The sequence below is a fragment of the Aethalodelphis obliquidens genome, unplaced genomic scaffold (assembly GCF_003676395.1).
Source record: "Aethalodelphis obliquidens isolate GAN/ISIS:26980383/991018 unplaced genomic scaffold, ASM367639v1 scaffold71, whole genome shotgun sequence".
NCBI classification, from domain to species: Eukaryota; Metazoa; Chordata; class Mammalia; order Artiodactyla; family Delphinidae; genus Aethalodelphis; species Aethalodelphis obliquidens.
In genome coordinates, this window is record NW_020838015.1 from 8,885,490 (window position 1) to 8,901,342 (window position 15,853).

Consider the following 15,853-nt stretch of genomic DNA (forward strand, 5'->3'; position numbering starts at 1 on the left):
TTAGAATTATGGAACGCTTCATGAATTTGCGTGTCATCCTTGCGCAGGGGCCATGCTAATCTTCTCTGTATCGTTCCAATTTTAGTATATGTGCTGCCGAAGTGAGCACCATAATCTGAATCATTACATTAATTCTGTTAATTTACACTAGAAATCAGTTTTTTAATACTGGTGAGAATAGATACTATAACAGGATCAATGATTTAATCACACTTGTAACTACACAGTAAATTCCTGGTAGTAATAAACCGTATCACGAAGCAACGTCACCCTCCATGTGCATGTGCCGGCTGCACTCTCTGATAGCATACCACTGGTAATACATCCATTGGCAATACTATTGCAATAGGCATGATGCTTTTCCCTCCAGTTCACTCCCTTTCCCCAGACTCACCATCTCTTTGTGATTGGGGTAGAAGGTCTGATCGATTAGAGGGAATTCCTCTGTCCCCAGTTTCTTGTGCAGTCGAACCATCTGAGCGAACTATGAGAGGCCGGAGAGACGGGTCAGCAAGTCCCTTTACCTGGAGGGAGTCTCCAAGCTGGGACTCCAAGCTTCCAAACTTCCTCCGTTCCCCCAGATCACAGTGGTTTCAAGCTCCCACATGCATGTATGAGCTGTTCCCTCTGCCAGTAGCACCCTTCTGTCACTTACCACCCAGGGCTTGTCACAGAAGTTGTAGACAGAATGCAAAGAGTTAACGCTGGGGATTCCGGCATACTGCAGCCCAATGACCAAACTGCGGTAGTCTCCATTCCGTGCCATGCTGAAGGCATGCTGGCGGATCAGCACGAAGTCTGGTTTCAGAGACCTGGGGTGGCAAGGGTAGAGTGTAGATGGTCCTCCCAGAAGCTCCCCACCACCTTTAGAATAAAGGTCAAGTCTTGAAATCTCCACAGCTCCTAGAAACTACACAGTGGTTTCTCACCTCAGCCACATACACAAGCTGTTCCCTCCACCACATGTGCCCTTCCTACCCTTTCCTCATCTGGTGGCCCTCTTAAGCCTTTCCTGCCTGCTCCTCTCCTCACCAAGGTGAGCTTGCAACTTGCCCGCTCAGCTCTCACAGCTCCCAGTCACAATCTCTCAGACTACTTCTGTCCACGAAGGATGCTGCCCAGAATAAATTCCAGCCTCAGGGCCTCTACATGGGCTATTCCCTCTGCCTGAAACGCTTCCTCCCTAGATTTCTACATGCCCCACTCCTCCACCTCCTTCAAGTCTTTCCTCAAATGTCTCTCACACTACTGGTCTACCCCCAACCAAACTGCAGACCCTTCCCCAATCCCTTCACCAATCCCTATATCCCTTTGCTGATATTTTTTCTTTCTGAGCACTTTGACATTTCCTTCTTTATTTGTTTATTGTGTGTATCCCACAGTAGAATGTAAGCTTCACGAGAGCAGAGGGGTTTTTTTGTTTGTTTTTTTTGCGGTACGCGGTCCTCTCACTGTTGCGGCCTCTCCCGTTGCGGAGCACAGGCTCCGGACGCGCAGGCTCAGCGGCCATGGCTCACGGGCCCAGCCGCTCCGCGGCATGTGGGATCTTCCCAGACTGGGGCACGAACCCGTGTCCCCTGCATCGGCAGGCGGACTCTCAACCACTGCGCCAACAGGGAAGCCCCGAGCAGAGGGTTTTTATTTTGTCTTTTTTGGGGTCTGTTTTGTTCACTGCCAGGACCTCAGTATGTACAACAGCTCCTGGCACACAATAGATACTCAATAAATATTTGTTGAATGTAAAATGCTGAGAGCAGCACCTGGCATGCAGTAGATGCTCAAGAAATGTTTGTTGAATTAATATTTGGTTGGCCAAAAAGTTCGTTTGGATTTTTCTGTAAGATGTTATGGAAGAACACGAACGAACATTTTGGCCAATCCAATAACTGAAAAGTTTGGCTTGTGGTCTTCTGGGATCCTTGGCTCTTCTCCACAAGAGAAGCTATCTTCTTACATTCTGTGCCTAAGTTCTTTTTCTAAAAATTGGAATATAATTGGCACGTTATATGTCAATTCTTCTATAAGTTTAAGGTGTATAACATGTTGATTTGATACATTTATATATTATAATATGATTGCCATTGTAGCATTAGTTAGTACCTCTACCATGTCACATAATTATTTCTTTTTTCATGGTGGGAATAATTAAGATCTGGTCTTTTAGCAGGTTTGCTGATTATGATACAATATTGTTGTCTGTATCCACCGTACTGTGGATTAGATCTCTAGGATTTATTTATCTATCAGTTGCAAGTTTGTACTCTTAAACAACATCTCTCCTATTCTTCCACCCCACCCACCAGCCTCTGGCAATCACCTTTCTACTCTCTGTCTCTATTAGTTTGGCTCTTTCAGATTCCACATATAAGTGATAGCATACAGTATTCCTCTTTCTCTGTCTGATTTATCTCACTTAGCATAATGTCCTCAAGATCCATCCATGTTGTCACAAATGGCAGGATTTCCTTCTTTCTCATGGCTGAATAACATCCCATTGTGTGTGTGTGTGTGTGTGTGTGTGTGTGTGTGTGTATCACTTCTTTATCCATTCATCTGTTGATGGATACTTAGGTTGGCTATTGCAATGTGCCTAAATTCTTGCTCACAGAAGGATGGGAGGGGAGGTAGGGACTCTCCCTCAGCTCTAAGGGAGCCCTTTTGCCTCCCCCATAATACCAAGGTAACCTTTTTACACTCACCGCACAACCTTCACCCCATTCCGAAGGACTTCCATGTCCACAGAGAATCCACCATTGGCATGAGCCACGAGGTTGAGATCAGAGAATTCAGCCTGGGAAGGAAAAAAAATCAGGGATTCATGCACATCACACAAAAAAGACCACTCAGTTTGCAGTCTGGACAGTTGACCCCCATGTCCACCTGCCCCAACTAACCTGTTCTACTTTAATGTCAATTTCTCCATGGATCTTTTTCCCTTTGAAGTATTTCGCCCTGAAGAGGAAAAGCAGAGCACATCCGTCAATGCTCCAATCTCAGGAAGACGAAACCCAGGCTGGTCCTTTGACCCCTTTGCCCCTCCAGTGCCACTAGAGAAACTATAATGTGATTTATAATTGTTGAAATACTTTGAAAAACCTAACAGTTCTTTGTGAACAATGAAGTCTGTTGTAATCCTTGTGGAGGTATGTAAATGTCAAAGGAGATTGCAAACTATAAAACAAGTTCTTAAAACACAGAGAGCAGGCATTTCCCAAAGTATGGTCTGCTTGTCACACTGCTATCTGAAAAGCTTTGCAAAACAAGGAGTGCTTTGTAAAGTGTAACATACTTTGAAATTGCATGGAGGTTTGTAAATGGTAAAGAACCTTAGGGGGTATATATATATGGAGTGTGCCCAGGTATGTGTCAGCACCTATGTCTGCTTGTGTGGCCTGAAGCATCTCTCTGCTCTCTAGCCCTTTCCCAAGGAAGAACACATTCACCACGTGTGGTTGTGCACTGAGAGGGACACAGCAGCCATGAGTGGGCAGCTGCACTAGAAAAGGAGGAGCAGATTGAAGGGTGCAGGCTGGTGGGGGTTCTACAGAAGCCAGAGTCAGCCATGATGAGGGTGAGGAGGAATGCAGCTGAGGATGAGGGGAAGCCACAGGATCGGAGAGGCGTAGGAACAGCAGTAGATACATCACGAACTGCTAAGTCACTGTCCCTGGGCCCATTCCCATATGGGCTTCTCCCCCAGGCCCAGGATTCCTTCCTGACAGACTTCTCCACAGACAGAAGCTCATCCCCAATCAGGTTTCCCATAGAAGAAGGCTGAGGGGAGGAGCCACTCCTGGGATTGCCTACATGCACACAATCAGGATCTCTGATATACACAGCACAACCGGCCCTAGTGATTTCACTGACATACCCCTAAGACCCCAAGCACAGCTATTTTCTCCTCTCTCTCCCTCTTCCCTCCTACCCCCTACTCCATCACTGACACTGTCCCCTCACAGATGTTGGAAGAGAATCTCTTAGACCTGTGCATTTTTCATTTAGAAAATGATGACGATCATATGATATCGCTTATATGTGGAATCTAAAAAAATAGTACAAATGAACTTATTTACAAAACAGAAATAGACTCACAGATGTAGAAAACAAACTTATGGTTACCAGGGGGAAAGGGGGGAGGGATAAATTGGGAATTTGGGATTGACATATACACGCTACTATATATAAAATAGATAACTAGTAAGGACCTACTGTATAGCACAAGGAACTCTACTCAGTACTCTGTAATGACCTATATGGGAAAAGAATCTAAAAAAGAGTGGATATATGTATATGTAAAACTGATTCACTTTGCTGTACACCTGAAACGAACACAACATTGTAAATCAACTATACTCCAATAAAAATTTTTTTAAAAAAAATTTAAAAATTAGATGAATGGAAAAATAAATAAATAAATAAATAAAAGTGATATATATATATCACTTTTTGACCATATATGTAGTGGATACTGTGGTATATATATATGATATATATCACTTTTTTAAAAAACTTTTTTAACTTTTTTGACCATAAATGTAGTGGATACTGTGGTGTTCTGCTCAGATCTCCTCTTCAGGGTCAATGCACCCTGAATATCAGCTGTTGAAAGATCACAGCTGTGTCCCCTTGGGAATTGTCTTCTGTCACAGGGAACTTCCTTGGCCAAGGTTATACTTACGTACTGGCAGCCCATGGCTGATATGTGGTCTATGAGTGAGTACAAAGGCCAGCCTCTTTGCCTCAATATAGGCTGACTCTGAAGGACCATCCTAGCTCTAGAGCTCCCCCTTAGGATCAGCTGAGGCCTTGGATGCAACCGCATTGGGGACCCACTTCTCCCTCTGCTCAACCTTGCCCTCCTTACAGGTGCTGATTCCAAAGGCACTCCCCGATAAGCCTGTGCGTGCAATTCTCTGTCTCAAAATCTGTTTTCAGAGACCCCAATCTAAAACAGTGGGCCAGAGAAGTCAAACTACAAAGAAGACTCTACTGCCTTTCTGGAGCCGGGCCACCCAGCAGCCAGCAGGCAATAACGAAGCATCATTTGTGGGGGTGGAGCACAATAGTCCCTGATGTGCTGTAGCAACACAAAGCGCCCTGTGACATGTCTGCGCTGTGGTGCAAGCAGGATGCCACTTGAACCATATGATCTGGCAAACCCTATGATACTGGAGATGTCTGTAGTGAGAAAAGATGCAGTGTGGAGTTGATTCTCCTGAGTGGGAGAATTATAGTGCAGGCCTATGGGGTTTTGAAGCAGAAGTAACTTTAACTGATGGTGGACTGTAATGAGATACTAGTGGAAGGGAATGCACTAGCTGGTGAAATATTCCTGGTACTAGAGAGGTGTGAGGGAAATGGTAACCAGACTTGGGTGACTATTCGCTAAACACCCTTGATTAGCTGAAGAAAGATATGACATGCTCAGTGTGAATAATCACCAATTCAAAGCAAAATGTAAAAGGCAGAAGACCTCCTTGGCTGTACTTAAGGAAACCCCAATGTTCTGCAACCAGAGGGCAGACAGAGGAGAAGATCAGACTTAGGACTTAACTGTAAGTGTAGTCGAACTTCAGAGAAGGTTGAATTCTCAGGCCCAGTACATCTCCTATGCCATGCTCAGGGCCCTAAAAGGACAGGAGTGGAGCCCTGAGATTGTGATGGGGATATCTGGGAAGATGCGTGTAACACCTTGAACTTACAGATTCACCTGAACCCACTGGGTCTGCTGGAGTAGCCCATTCCTTGTTAGAATACAGAAACTTCCCTTTGCTTGACAATAATGCAGAGGCCTCGAACGAAGCATGTGTCTTATAAAACAATTCTTACCCCTTTCAGAATCAACTTCCCTTCCCCTCTCGGCAACCAGATCAACAAACAGGGTCAAATCCTAGCACAACCTGACTGGAGAGGTTCTAAGCTTGCAAAGGAAGGAAAGGAATGATACACAGAAGCTGAAGAATCTGGCTAACATGTATCAGCAGGAGCTGGGAAAGCATGCCTGGGACTGGATGCTGAGGACAGTGGACCAAGGGAGTGAAGCATGAACTTGGAGCACTCTCCCAGGACACAGAACTTAAAACCGTGGCAACGACTCCAGGAAATGTTGCTGATACAATTTTGGATGACTTGTGGTAGCTTGGAAAAAACAGTGGCCCACACCAAGTGAAGCAGAAATACCAGACTTCCATGGCAGATTGTGGAGGAAAGGATCAAAGGGCTCAGAGGAGCAGATGTGTTAGAGTAGATACACTACTTAAGTCTGGAAGACCAACCAGCTGACTCTATTCTATGGGAGGGCCCAGAGGATATACCCAACTTACAAAGTGAGGAATATGTTGGTGAGAGTGGCACCAGCCATGTTGAGAAGCACAGTGGACATAAGGTCATAAATGAAGTCCTGGCCCAGGTCCTGCTCACAGTGGGTACGTTGGGTCCACAGGTCCACCTAGTGGTCACTTCCCCAGCTCACAAATACATAATTGGAATGGACATATCTGTAGTTTTCAGAACCCCTACACGAGTTCCTTGGCCTGCCGGGGCAGAGCTATGGTAGTGGGGAAGTTCAAATGGATGCCTCGGAAATTATACCCACCTCCCCTGATCAAAACTGTAAATCAAAGACAATATTGTGTCTATCCTAGGGGTGATGGTGGAAATTAGTGCTCCTCTGAAAGAGCTAAAGGACGCAGGGGTGTTAGTCCCATAATATCTCCACTGAATTAACCAGTTTGGGCCCTGAGGAGGCTGGATGGATCCTAAAGAATGTAGACTACTGTGAGCTCAACCAAGTAGTAGCCTTGATTGAAGCTGCTGTACTGGTCATGCTGTCATTGCTGGAGCAAATTAAAGGATCTCAGGTACAGCAGGTGGGCACTGATTTAGTGAATGACTGCTTTTCTATCCTGATCAGAAGAGAGGATCAGAGACATTTCACACTCATATGGGACTGACCACAATATATATTGATGGTCTTGCCATAGGGCTATGTTATCTTTTTCACCCTATGTCATCATATAGTCCAAGAGGACATGGACCACCTGTACATCCCAGAGAATATCACACTGGACTACTATATCGATTACATCATATTGATTGGCCAAGATGAGCAAGAGATGGTTAGCACATTGCCTTGATAAGACACATGCACTCCAGAGGGTGGGAGATAAACCCTGAAAAGACTCAGGGTCCTGCCACATTAGTGCGATTTTTAGGGATTCAGTGGGCCAAGGTATGCCAGGACAGCCCCTCCAAATAATCGCGCAAAGCATTGCATCTTGCACCTTCCACCATGAGGAAGGCCTCTTCAGGTCCAAAGGAGAGGTCTCTTTAGGTTTTGGAGGCAGCGTATTCCACACCTGGAAATGCTGTTCCGATCCATATTTCAGGTGACACGTAAGGCTGCCAGCCCTGAGCAGGTCCAGGCTGTAGTGTGAGCAGTCTTGCCACTCAGGGCATATGATCTGACAGATCCTACAATACTGGATAGTGAGGAAAATGTAGTGTGGAGCTTATGGGATGCCTGAGTGGGAGGCCCCTGGGGTTCTGGAGCAAGGCCATGCCATCTGCAGCAGAGAATTACACCGCTTTTGAGAAACAAATCCTGGTGCAGTACTGGGCCCTGAGAGAGACAGAATTCTTGACCGTGGGGTACCAAGGAACCACGTATCCTGGTGCCTATTATGAGCTGGGTCCTGCCAGGCCCACCAAGTAATGAAGTCAGATGGGCCCAGGAGCCAGGATCGACCCCAGCAGGACCATGCAAGCTGCCTGAGCAAGTAACCCGGATGCCCGTGTCATCCACACTGTTGTGTTAGTGCCTCCCTCAGCTCACTAAGGGAACACCTTACAACCAGCAGATGAAGGAAGAAAAAGCCTAAGCTTGGTTCACAAATGGGTTGGCTTGGTACGTGGGTGGAAGCCAAAAATGGACAGTGACGATGCTATAGCCCCACTCGGAGTGGTCTTGAAAAACAGTGGCAAAGCTCCCAATGGGCAGAGCTTTGGGCTGTGCACCTGGTCATCTATTTTGTGGGGAAAGAGAAGTGACCCAAGATTCGAATACATATTCACTGATGGGCAGTGGTAAATGGCTTGGCTGATTAGACAGAGGCCTTGAATGAACAATATTGGAAGATCAGGAAGAGGAGGTCTGGGACACCGAAATGTGGGTGGATGTACGGGAGTGGAGATGAAACAGAGTGAGGATTGAAGATCTTTGTATTGTGTGTTAACACCCACCAGATAGCATCCACCCTGGAAGTGGCACTAAGCAACCAGGTAGACAGAATGACTCAGCCAAATGACGTCAGCCAGCTTCTAGAATCAGCCAGTGCTGGCAGATGGGCACACGTATGAAGTGGCAAGCGTAACAGAGATAGAGGCAGCATGTGAGGCCTACGGCATTATTGCTGAATGACCAACCTCTGAGCACCAGAGACCAATATTGAGTCCCTGACACAGCACCATCCCTCAAGAAGACCAACCGGCCACTCCATGGCGAACTGACTACACTGGGCTCCTTCCACTCGGGAAAGAGTAATGACTGATTTTGACTGGAATATTCTGTATATGGGTTTGCCCTTCCTGACTACAGGACCTTAGCCAGCATCCCTGTCCAAGGGCTTACATAATATTTGATCCACCAGTATGGGATCCCGCATAACATTGCATCAAACTGAAGGACTCACTTTACAGCAAAGGAGGTGCAAAAGTAAGCCCACGACCATGGAATCAACTGATGACATTATATACCGCACCACCCAGAAGCTGCTGGCCTGATAGAGTGAAAGAACAACCTGGTGTAGCCACAGCTAAGACCTAAGCTTGCAGGTGATACCGTGCAGGAATGGGATACCATCCTCCAAAACACAGTGTACACGCTAAATCTGTTGTTTATGCTGTGCTCTTCAGAGGTAGAATACACCGGTCTGGGGGCTTGGAGGTGAAAGTAGGAGTGGCCCAGCTTACCATCAATTCCAGTGATCCACTTTTGGAATGTGTGCTTCCTGTTCACTCAGGGTTCTGCAAGGTTAGAGGTCCTGGTTTTCCAAGGGGGAACACTGCTACCAGGGGACACAGCAAGAATCCCATTACCTTCTAAGCCTTGACTGCTACCTGGACACTTCAGGCTTCTCATGCCAACGGAACGGAACACGAGTCACTGTCTTGGCAGGGGCACGTGACCCTAATCATCAGGAGGAGATAGGGCTGCTGTTACACAGTGGGGGCAGGGAGGAACACGTTTGGCCCCCAGGTGATCTGCTTGGGCATCTGTCGGTACTCCTTGCTTAACACTGATGGCAAATGGACGAGTACAGCAGCCACAGCCTGAGGGGATGGGGAGCAAGAGCTCAGGGATCCCTCAAGGATGAGGGAATGGATCACTCACCAGATAAGCCACTGAGACCAAGGAGGGGTGCTAGCCGAGGGTGAGGGGAATCTAGAATGTGAGGTAGAGGAAGGAAACAATGCATCATTTACTTATGCCACATTTATCAACTATGGCAGTGGAGGCTGTAGTTTGTCCAACTAACTGTGCTCTTTCAAGTGTCCCCCAGAAAACAAGATCAATTAGAATCCTGGAAACGCTGTTCCCAGATGGGTGAACTTACTTCTAAAAAGCAAGTGAATCTGAGCAGTCCAGGGGGTAGGCTGTGCGCTCCACCCAGATCTTCACACTCCTCCTTCTTGTCACATCTGTCCCCCAGCTTCTGGGAATACCTGCTGCTGAAGGCTCACAGTGCTGTCCGTCCCTGGGAACTGCCCTCTGCAGCAGGGACTCACCTTCCGCAAGATTATGCCTCCTCCCAGAGGGCAGCCTGCAGCCAATGACTGACTGATGCAGGACTACAAAAGCCTGGCCACCCCATCTCAACTGGGACAACTCTGAAGTGTCATCCCAGCTCCAGAGCTCCCCAGATGATCAGCTGGGACAACTGTTGTGAAGCATCAGAGCTCAGCCTTTCCTTCTGCCAAATCCTGCTTCCCCCACTCCTCCCCTGCAACAGGTGTTATTCCCAAGAGCTCTCTCCGATCAATCTGCACACAAATATCAGAGTCTCAGGGTCTGCTTCCAGGAAAGTCTAAGAAAAGAAGCCACAAGAAGAAATATATAACCCACCATATACATATTTACATAATAACCCATCCTATATATGTAATATATATTATATAAGACATATAATGTACAGAAAATTTAATATAGGATGTCTTATATAACATATTGCATATTATATATTATGTGTTACATTACCTAGAATGTGTATAAATATGCATATATTAGAATGAAAGTTTCAGTAAATAATTACCTTTAGTATTTGCAATGGAGTCTGATATTTCCTATTCTATTCCATTTCATGAAGAAAAACATACACATATATATGTATTATATACTATAAACTCATTATATAACAAATGTATTAGAGAATATACATAATATATATGGTATACATTATTGATTACATTTCTTATTGGAGTAACAGTTTCAGTTTCACTAAATATTAATTGTGCTTACTATGTGCAATATACTCTTACTATTTTCATGTATCAATATTATTATTTATCATAGTTCTACTTTCATTTCATGAAGAAAATGAAATGCTGGTCACAAGCCAAGAGGTGATCCACAGCCGAAAAAACACTGGACTAAATTATCTGTAAAAAGAGGTGACAAGTCTCAACTGAGTCTGCAACTTTAAACCACACAGGACTCAAGACCCAGGAAGGAATGAGAGTGGTGAGGTTTGGTGGGAAAGGCATCAGACTGTACTTAGGTGTACAATCCATTACAGAGTTTGCACAACTCCTTTATTCCAGGCTGAAATCCCTAAGCTTGCGTGGTTCTGAATGTCTGCAAGTTGGTGATGCAGAGGTCTCTGTTCCTCACACTGAACCTGGCGTACACAGGCTCTCTCCCTTTGCCCATCCCACCCCACCTATAGCAGACACTAAATAAATGGTTGCTAGGTTGACTGGAAGAAAAGACTGGAGTGGCTGCTGGGATAAAGGAGGGCTTTTGGGATACAGAAGTGGAAGGGAAGAATTGTTCACAGAATTCAGCAGATGCTCAATAAATGCTCGCTAGACAAGTTAGAAAAAAAAGTGGAAAACACTGGAGTTGTTTGATGGAACGAAGGAAAAGGCAGCAAAGGACCTGCCTGGAGGGTCGAAGTGAAGAAGGGAAGTCAAAAGGAGGGTGGTTACCAATATACAGCAGGGGCTTCATTAAGGTTTGTTGACTTCAATAGAGCAAATTTAGCCAGGAAGATGGCATCTGTGTGAGTGGGTGTTAGTGAAGGAATTACAACACGTGTTCAATAAATGCTTTATGGATTGAGGGAGAAGAGAGTGGAGGAGTCTGCTGCAGGGAGAGGAATGTCGTTGTTTGAACGGGACACAGTAAAAGAGTGATAAATGCTTTTTGGATTAATTGGGGGAAAAGGGCAGTTGGGAAGATGGCTACTATGTGGGGGAGGGAACCTAGCCAGAAAATAGTAGGTACACATCATGAGCTTTCGGTTGTGTCGTGTGAAAGGCAGGATGGAGATTGTCGAAGGGGGAGTTAGGGCTACAGGAGGGGGAGAAGAGGCACTGAATGTGGGGTTCTCAGTAGTATACAGTAAGTGTTCATTAAAAGATTGTTGGGGCTGAGTGGAGGAGAAAGTATGGAGAATACAGCTGGTGGTTGGGATTAGAAGGAAAGGGAACCGAGGAGGGTTCATCCTAGTATATAGTAGTGCTTAGTAAATGCCTCCCATACTCTTACACATGGAAAGTATGCAATAAATATCTGTAGAATGAATAAATAGAGAGAGCTCTGAATAGAGCCAAAGGCTTCTGGGTAAGGGCTCCTGGGGAGAGGGGTGACTAACCAGTAAAGAGGTGGTACTCAATAAATTCAGGCTGAAAGAGACCCCTGGAGAGAGAGCTCTTGAGACAAGGGAAGGAACTTCCAAGCTTGGCAAGAGGAAGTTGTGAATGGCTCTTATATAGTAGGTGCTCAGTAAGTGTTTACTGGCTTAAATAGAAAAAAAGGCCCTTTGGGGTATAGACTTAAGATTGGGAGAGGGAATCCTAGCGATACTGAAGGGAGTGGGAAAAGGGTAACCCTTCTAAATTTGGTTCTAGATTTATTGAAGGAAAGGACCCTGGGGAGATGCTTTATGATTGGCACAGGTTATCCTAGGAGTAAAGAAGGGGAATCTACTTCCTACGCACGACAGGTACTGCATACGTGCTCACTGGACCCACTGGAAGAAAGGCACTTTGGGGAGGAGGTGTGACTATAGAACACACAGAAGGCACTCCATCAATGCTCACAGGAGCTATTAGAAGAAAAGGCCTTTGGGGGAAGGTGATTTAGAATCGAGCACCTGGCAGACAATGACTAAATGCTCACTGGATCCATTAAAAGAAAAGGTCTTTGGGGAAGGGGGGTGGCTAGAGATGGGCATATCATCATTGGATCCATTGGAGGAAAAGTCTTTGGGGGAAGGGGAATGGGGATACAGTAACTTGATTTATGTAAGCTTGATTCTCCATTCTTGGGAGGAAAGGCTTTTATGGAGAAGGCACAGAATCAGGCACACAGTGGGTGTGCCACAGATGCTCCAGGAGTGATTTTTTAAAAAGGTCTTTGGAAAGAAAGATTGAAACGGTGCACGCAGTAAGTGCAGATATATGATCACTATTAATTGGAGGCAAAGACCTTTATGGAGAAGGTCTAAGGTTGGGTCATGCAGATGGTGCTCAATATATACAGACTGAAGCCACTGGAGGAAAAGGCATTGGGAAAAGGGTCTGGGGTGAGGTAAACAGCAGGCACTCAATAATTGCTTGCTGAATACAATGAAGGAAAGAGCCTTTAGAGAAGGCTCACACCTTTAGATCAGGCAGTTGATAAATGCTAAGTGGGTCCACCAAAGGAAAGGTCTTTGAAGAAGTAGCTTGAGAACAGGGGATAAGGGAGGCACTCAAATGAATGCTTTCTAGATCCGTTGTAGGAAAAGGATTTGGAGCAGAGAGTCTGAAGATTAGCCCCACACAGAAGGTTCAAAAATGCTCACAGAACTCATTTGAGGAAAATATGTTTGAGGAAGGGGCTTGGGGTGGGGCATACACCAGGCACTTAATACATGCTTCCTAGATCCTTTGGAGAAATAGGCTCTTAGAGAGGGGGACTGAGTTGGGGCACACAGAAGGCATTCAATAAAGGCTCACAGGATCCATTAAAGGCAACGCTTTGGGCGAGAATCTGGGATGGGATACACAGCAGGCACTCAATCAGTGTTTAGTGAATAGTTTAAAAGGTTTTTGAGGTGAGGGCTGGGTTGCGGGCACATAGCGCACTCTGGATACATGCTCACAAGATCAGAGAAGGCCTTAGGGCAAGGACCGAGGGGGACAAGACACATATCAAGCTCTCAACGAATGTTCACAAAATTCACGTAAGCCAAAGGCCTTGAGGAAGGGCTCCCACTGAGGCACACTCCAGGTACTTGATAAATGCTCACAAGATCCATTAGAGGACAAGACCTTTGGGCACGGGTTCGGGGTGCAGGGCACATCGGGCTCTTGATTGCTCACAGGATATACTGAAGTCAAGGCTTTTGGGAAGGAGGCACACAGCAGGCGCCCGATAACTGCTCCCTGTATAGATCTAGAAGGTCTGGGTGGGGGGAGGGGGGAGGCAAGGGCGGGGCACACATGAAGCGCTTCGCATAATAATTTAAAGGAAAAGGGTTTGGGCGAGGGGGCCAGGCACGGGGCACACAAGCGGCGCTCGATAATTGCTCATGATGGAATGATCTGGGGACCCAGAACCGCGGGGGGACGTCCACAGCAGTGGCTTACCAGTCGGTGTGGGGCTCGTCGATTACCAGCAGCACCCTGGCGGCAGCGCCCCCACGGCCTGCGCCCCCAGAGCCGCCGCCCACTTGCTCGCTGAAGGTGGCGGCCGCGGCCGCCGTGGTCTGCTTGACCGCATTGGACAGTGACGAGAAGAAGCCACCGCCCCCAGAGGACCCGGGGCTAGGGGCAGCCGGAGAGGCCACGGGGGCTGCCGATGAGGCCCTCTCAGCAGTGGCGGTCGCAGGACCGGGCGTGGCTCCCGGGCTGGGGGCAGCGGGCGGCGGCGGGGGCGGCTGCGGGCGCTGCAGGTCTGTCATGTACCCATTTGGCAGATTGGCCATGAAGTTGCTGTCCGACAGGCGGCGCCGCAGGTAGTTCATGGCTGCGACGCGGGGCAGGGGGTCTTAGGAGCAGTCTGGTCAGGACCGCGGGGGCGGACCGCGCGGGGCCCAGGAGCACAGCTGTGCTCTCAGGCACGACGCGACTCTTCCGCTGCCCGCTGCAGACTGAGGCAGAGCTGAGTCGCCGCCGCCGCCGCAGCGCGGATGGTCGCGCCCGTGACCCCCTCTTTCGCGCCCCGCGTGGTGCAGTCCGGCTGGGCCGGTGGCGGCGCGGACGCGACCAAGGCGACTGGGAAGGGGAGTTTGCGGAGGAGCGGCGAGTGACGTCAGCGCGCCTTCAGGGCTGGGGTGGCGGTGGCGCGCGCCGGCAGGCGGGGGCGAAGGCACTGTCCGTGGTGCTGAAGGCGTCATTGCGCAAGCGCCACGCCGCATCCTGTCTCCCCTCCCCCGCCTCTGATTGGGGATGCGCAATTTGGGGAGTGGGGGCGGGGTGGGTGTTTGTCCGGAGGGTCCGGGTGGGTGCGTCAGGCATGCCCCCACCCCGCCTCATCCTGGTCTTCACACGCACTCGCACTCACACACAGGACCCTCCGCAGATACTCGGTTTCCAGTGTTGATATTCACCACAGGAGGCATTTGGCGGGGTGGGAAGACCCGGAGACTCAGAAGTAGAGAAATAACCCCCTCACGGCGAGGGTTGGGGGTCACATGCAGTACTCCGCGAGATCAGTTTCCCACGTCCACATAGGCTCAGCTAGGCAGAGAGATGCATGCGGGGGTGGTGTAGACAGCATCAGACAGGGGGACGTGGACACTTGTGGGGAGTACATACGCTTGCGCTGGGCGAGGGGCTGGAGGCATACAGGGAATGCCACATATGTGGAGAAACATAGACACACACAAAAGTAAGGAAACATACGGAGGCATGTGCAGAGAGAGAACACACCGATCTAGGTATCTATACAGACACACAAGCCCAGGGTAACAGTCATGGACATGCATGCATACATGCATGCAAATATGCCTAAACACGCACACAGGCACCACTCGGACACACGGAGACCCAGGGAAACTCACATGAGCATGCACACCGAGACAAAACACACCCACAGACAATCATGGCCAAACCTAGATCTCCACACAGGCACATTTCCTGAAGCTCTAGCCTTGATGTGTGTTCACCTCCCCACCTCACCCCCCTACACACACACTTGGCCTATAGGTCCCCATCCGTTTGCCCTGGACACAGTCAAAAACCACGATAATAACCATCTGGCATTGTCAGTGCCCAAGGCCATCTTCCTCTGCACCAGAGAACTTTCCACAGACAGAGGCAGACCCATCCTAGGGTATGCAAACTGTAGGTGCCAAATAGTGTTTGCCACGTGAGCAAATGATCCTTGTAGGTTGGGCAGAGGTGGGCTGTGGAAGCTCCTGTAAGATCCTGACTACAATGAAAACACAAATCCATTTAAAAATAATCATTTGTTGACCGATTGTACCCAACCCTCACTACAATACTATGCGGCGGGTAATATGATTTCCATTTTACAGATGGAATCCACAAACTCCAATTCATTCCCAAAGGGTCATGCTCACTTTGTGATCCATACATTTGTTATTTTCTTTTAAGAATGTGCCAGAAAGAGGTGTCAGTGTGG

At 47.8% G+C, this 15,853-nt stretch overlaps 1 protein-coding gene and 1 non-coding gene across 2 annotated transcripts in view; both read right to left on the reverse strand.

The window, feature by feature from the left end:
* The window catches only part of SYN1 (synapsin I), a 42,728-nt gene extending 28,455 nt beyond the window's left edge, over window positions 1-14,273 (reverse strand). The window contains exons 1-5 of the mRNA XM_027091409.1: window positions 13,855-14,273; window positions 2,895-2,952; window positions 2,700-2,791; window positions 656-812; window positions 395-484 (exon numbers count right to left, since the gene is read on the reverse strand). Coding sequence (XP_026947210.1) covers window positions 395-484; window positions 656-812; window positions 2,700-2,791; window positions 2,895-2,952; window positions 13,855-14,231 — 774 coding nt within the window. The 5' untranslated portion in view covers window positions 14,232-14,273. The remainder of the gene's footprint in view (window positions 1-394; window positions 485-655; window positions 813-2,699; window positions 2,792-2,894; window positions 2,953-13,854) is intronic.
* Window positions 3-109, reverse strand: LOC113612009 (U6 spliceosomal RNA). Its single transcript, XR_003429691.1, has one exon. It is a non-coding gene; the product is annotated as a U6 spliceosomal RNA (small nuclear RNA).
* Window positions 14,274-15,853: the final 1,580 nt, after the last annotated feature.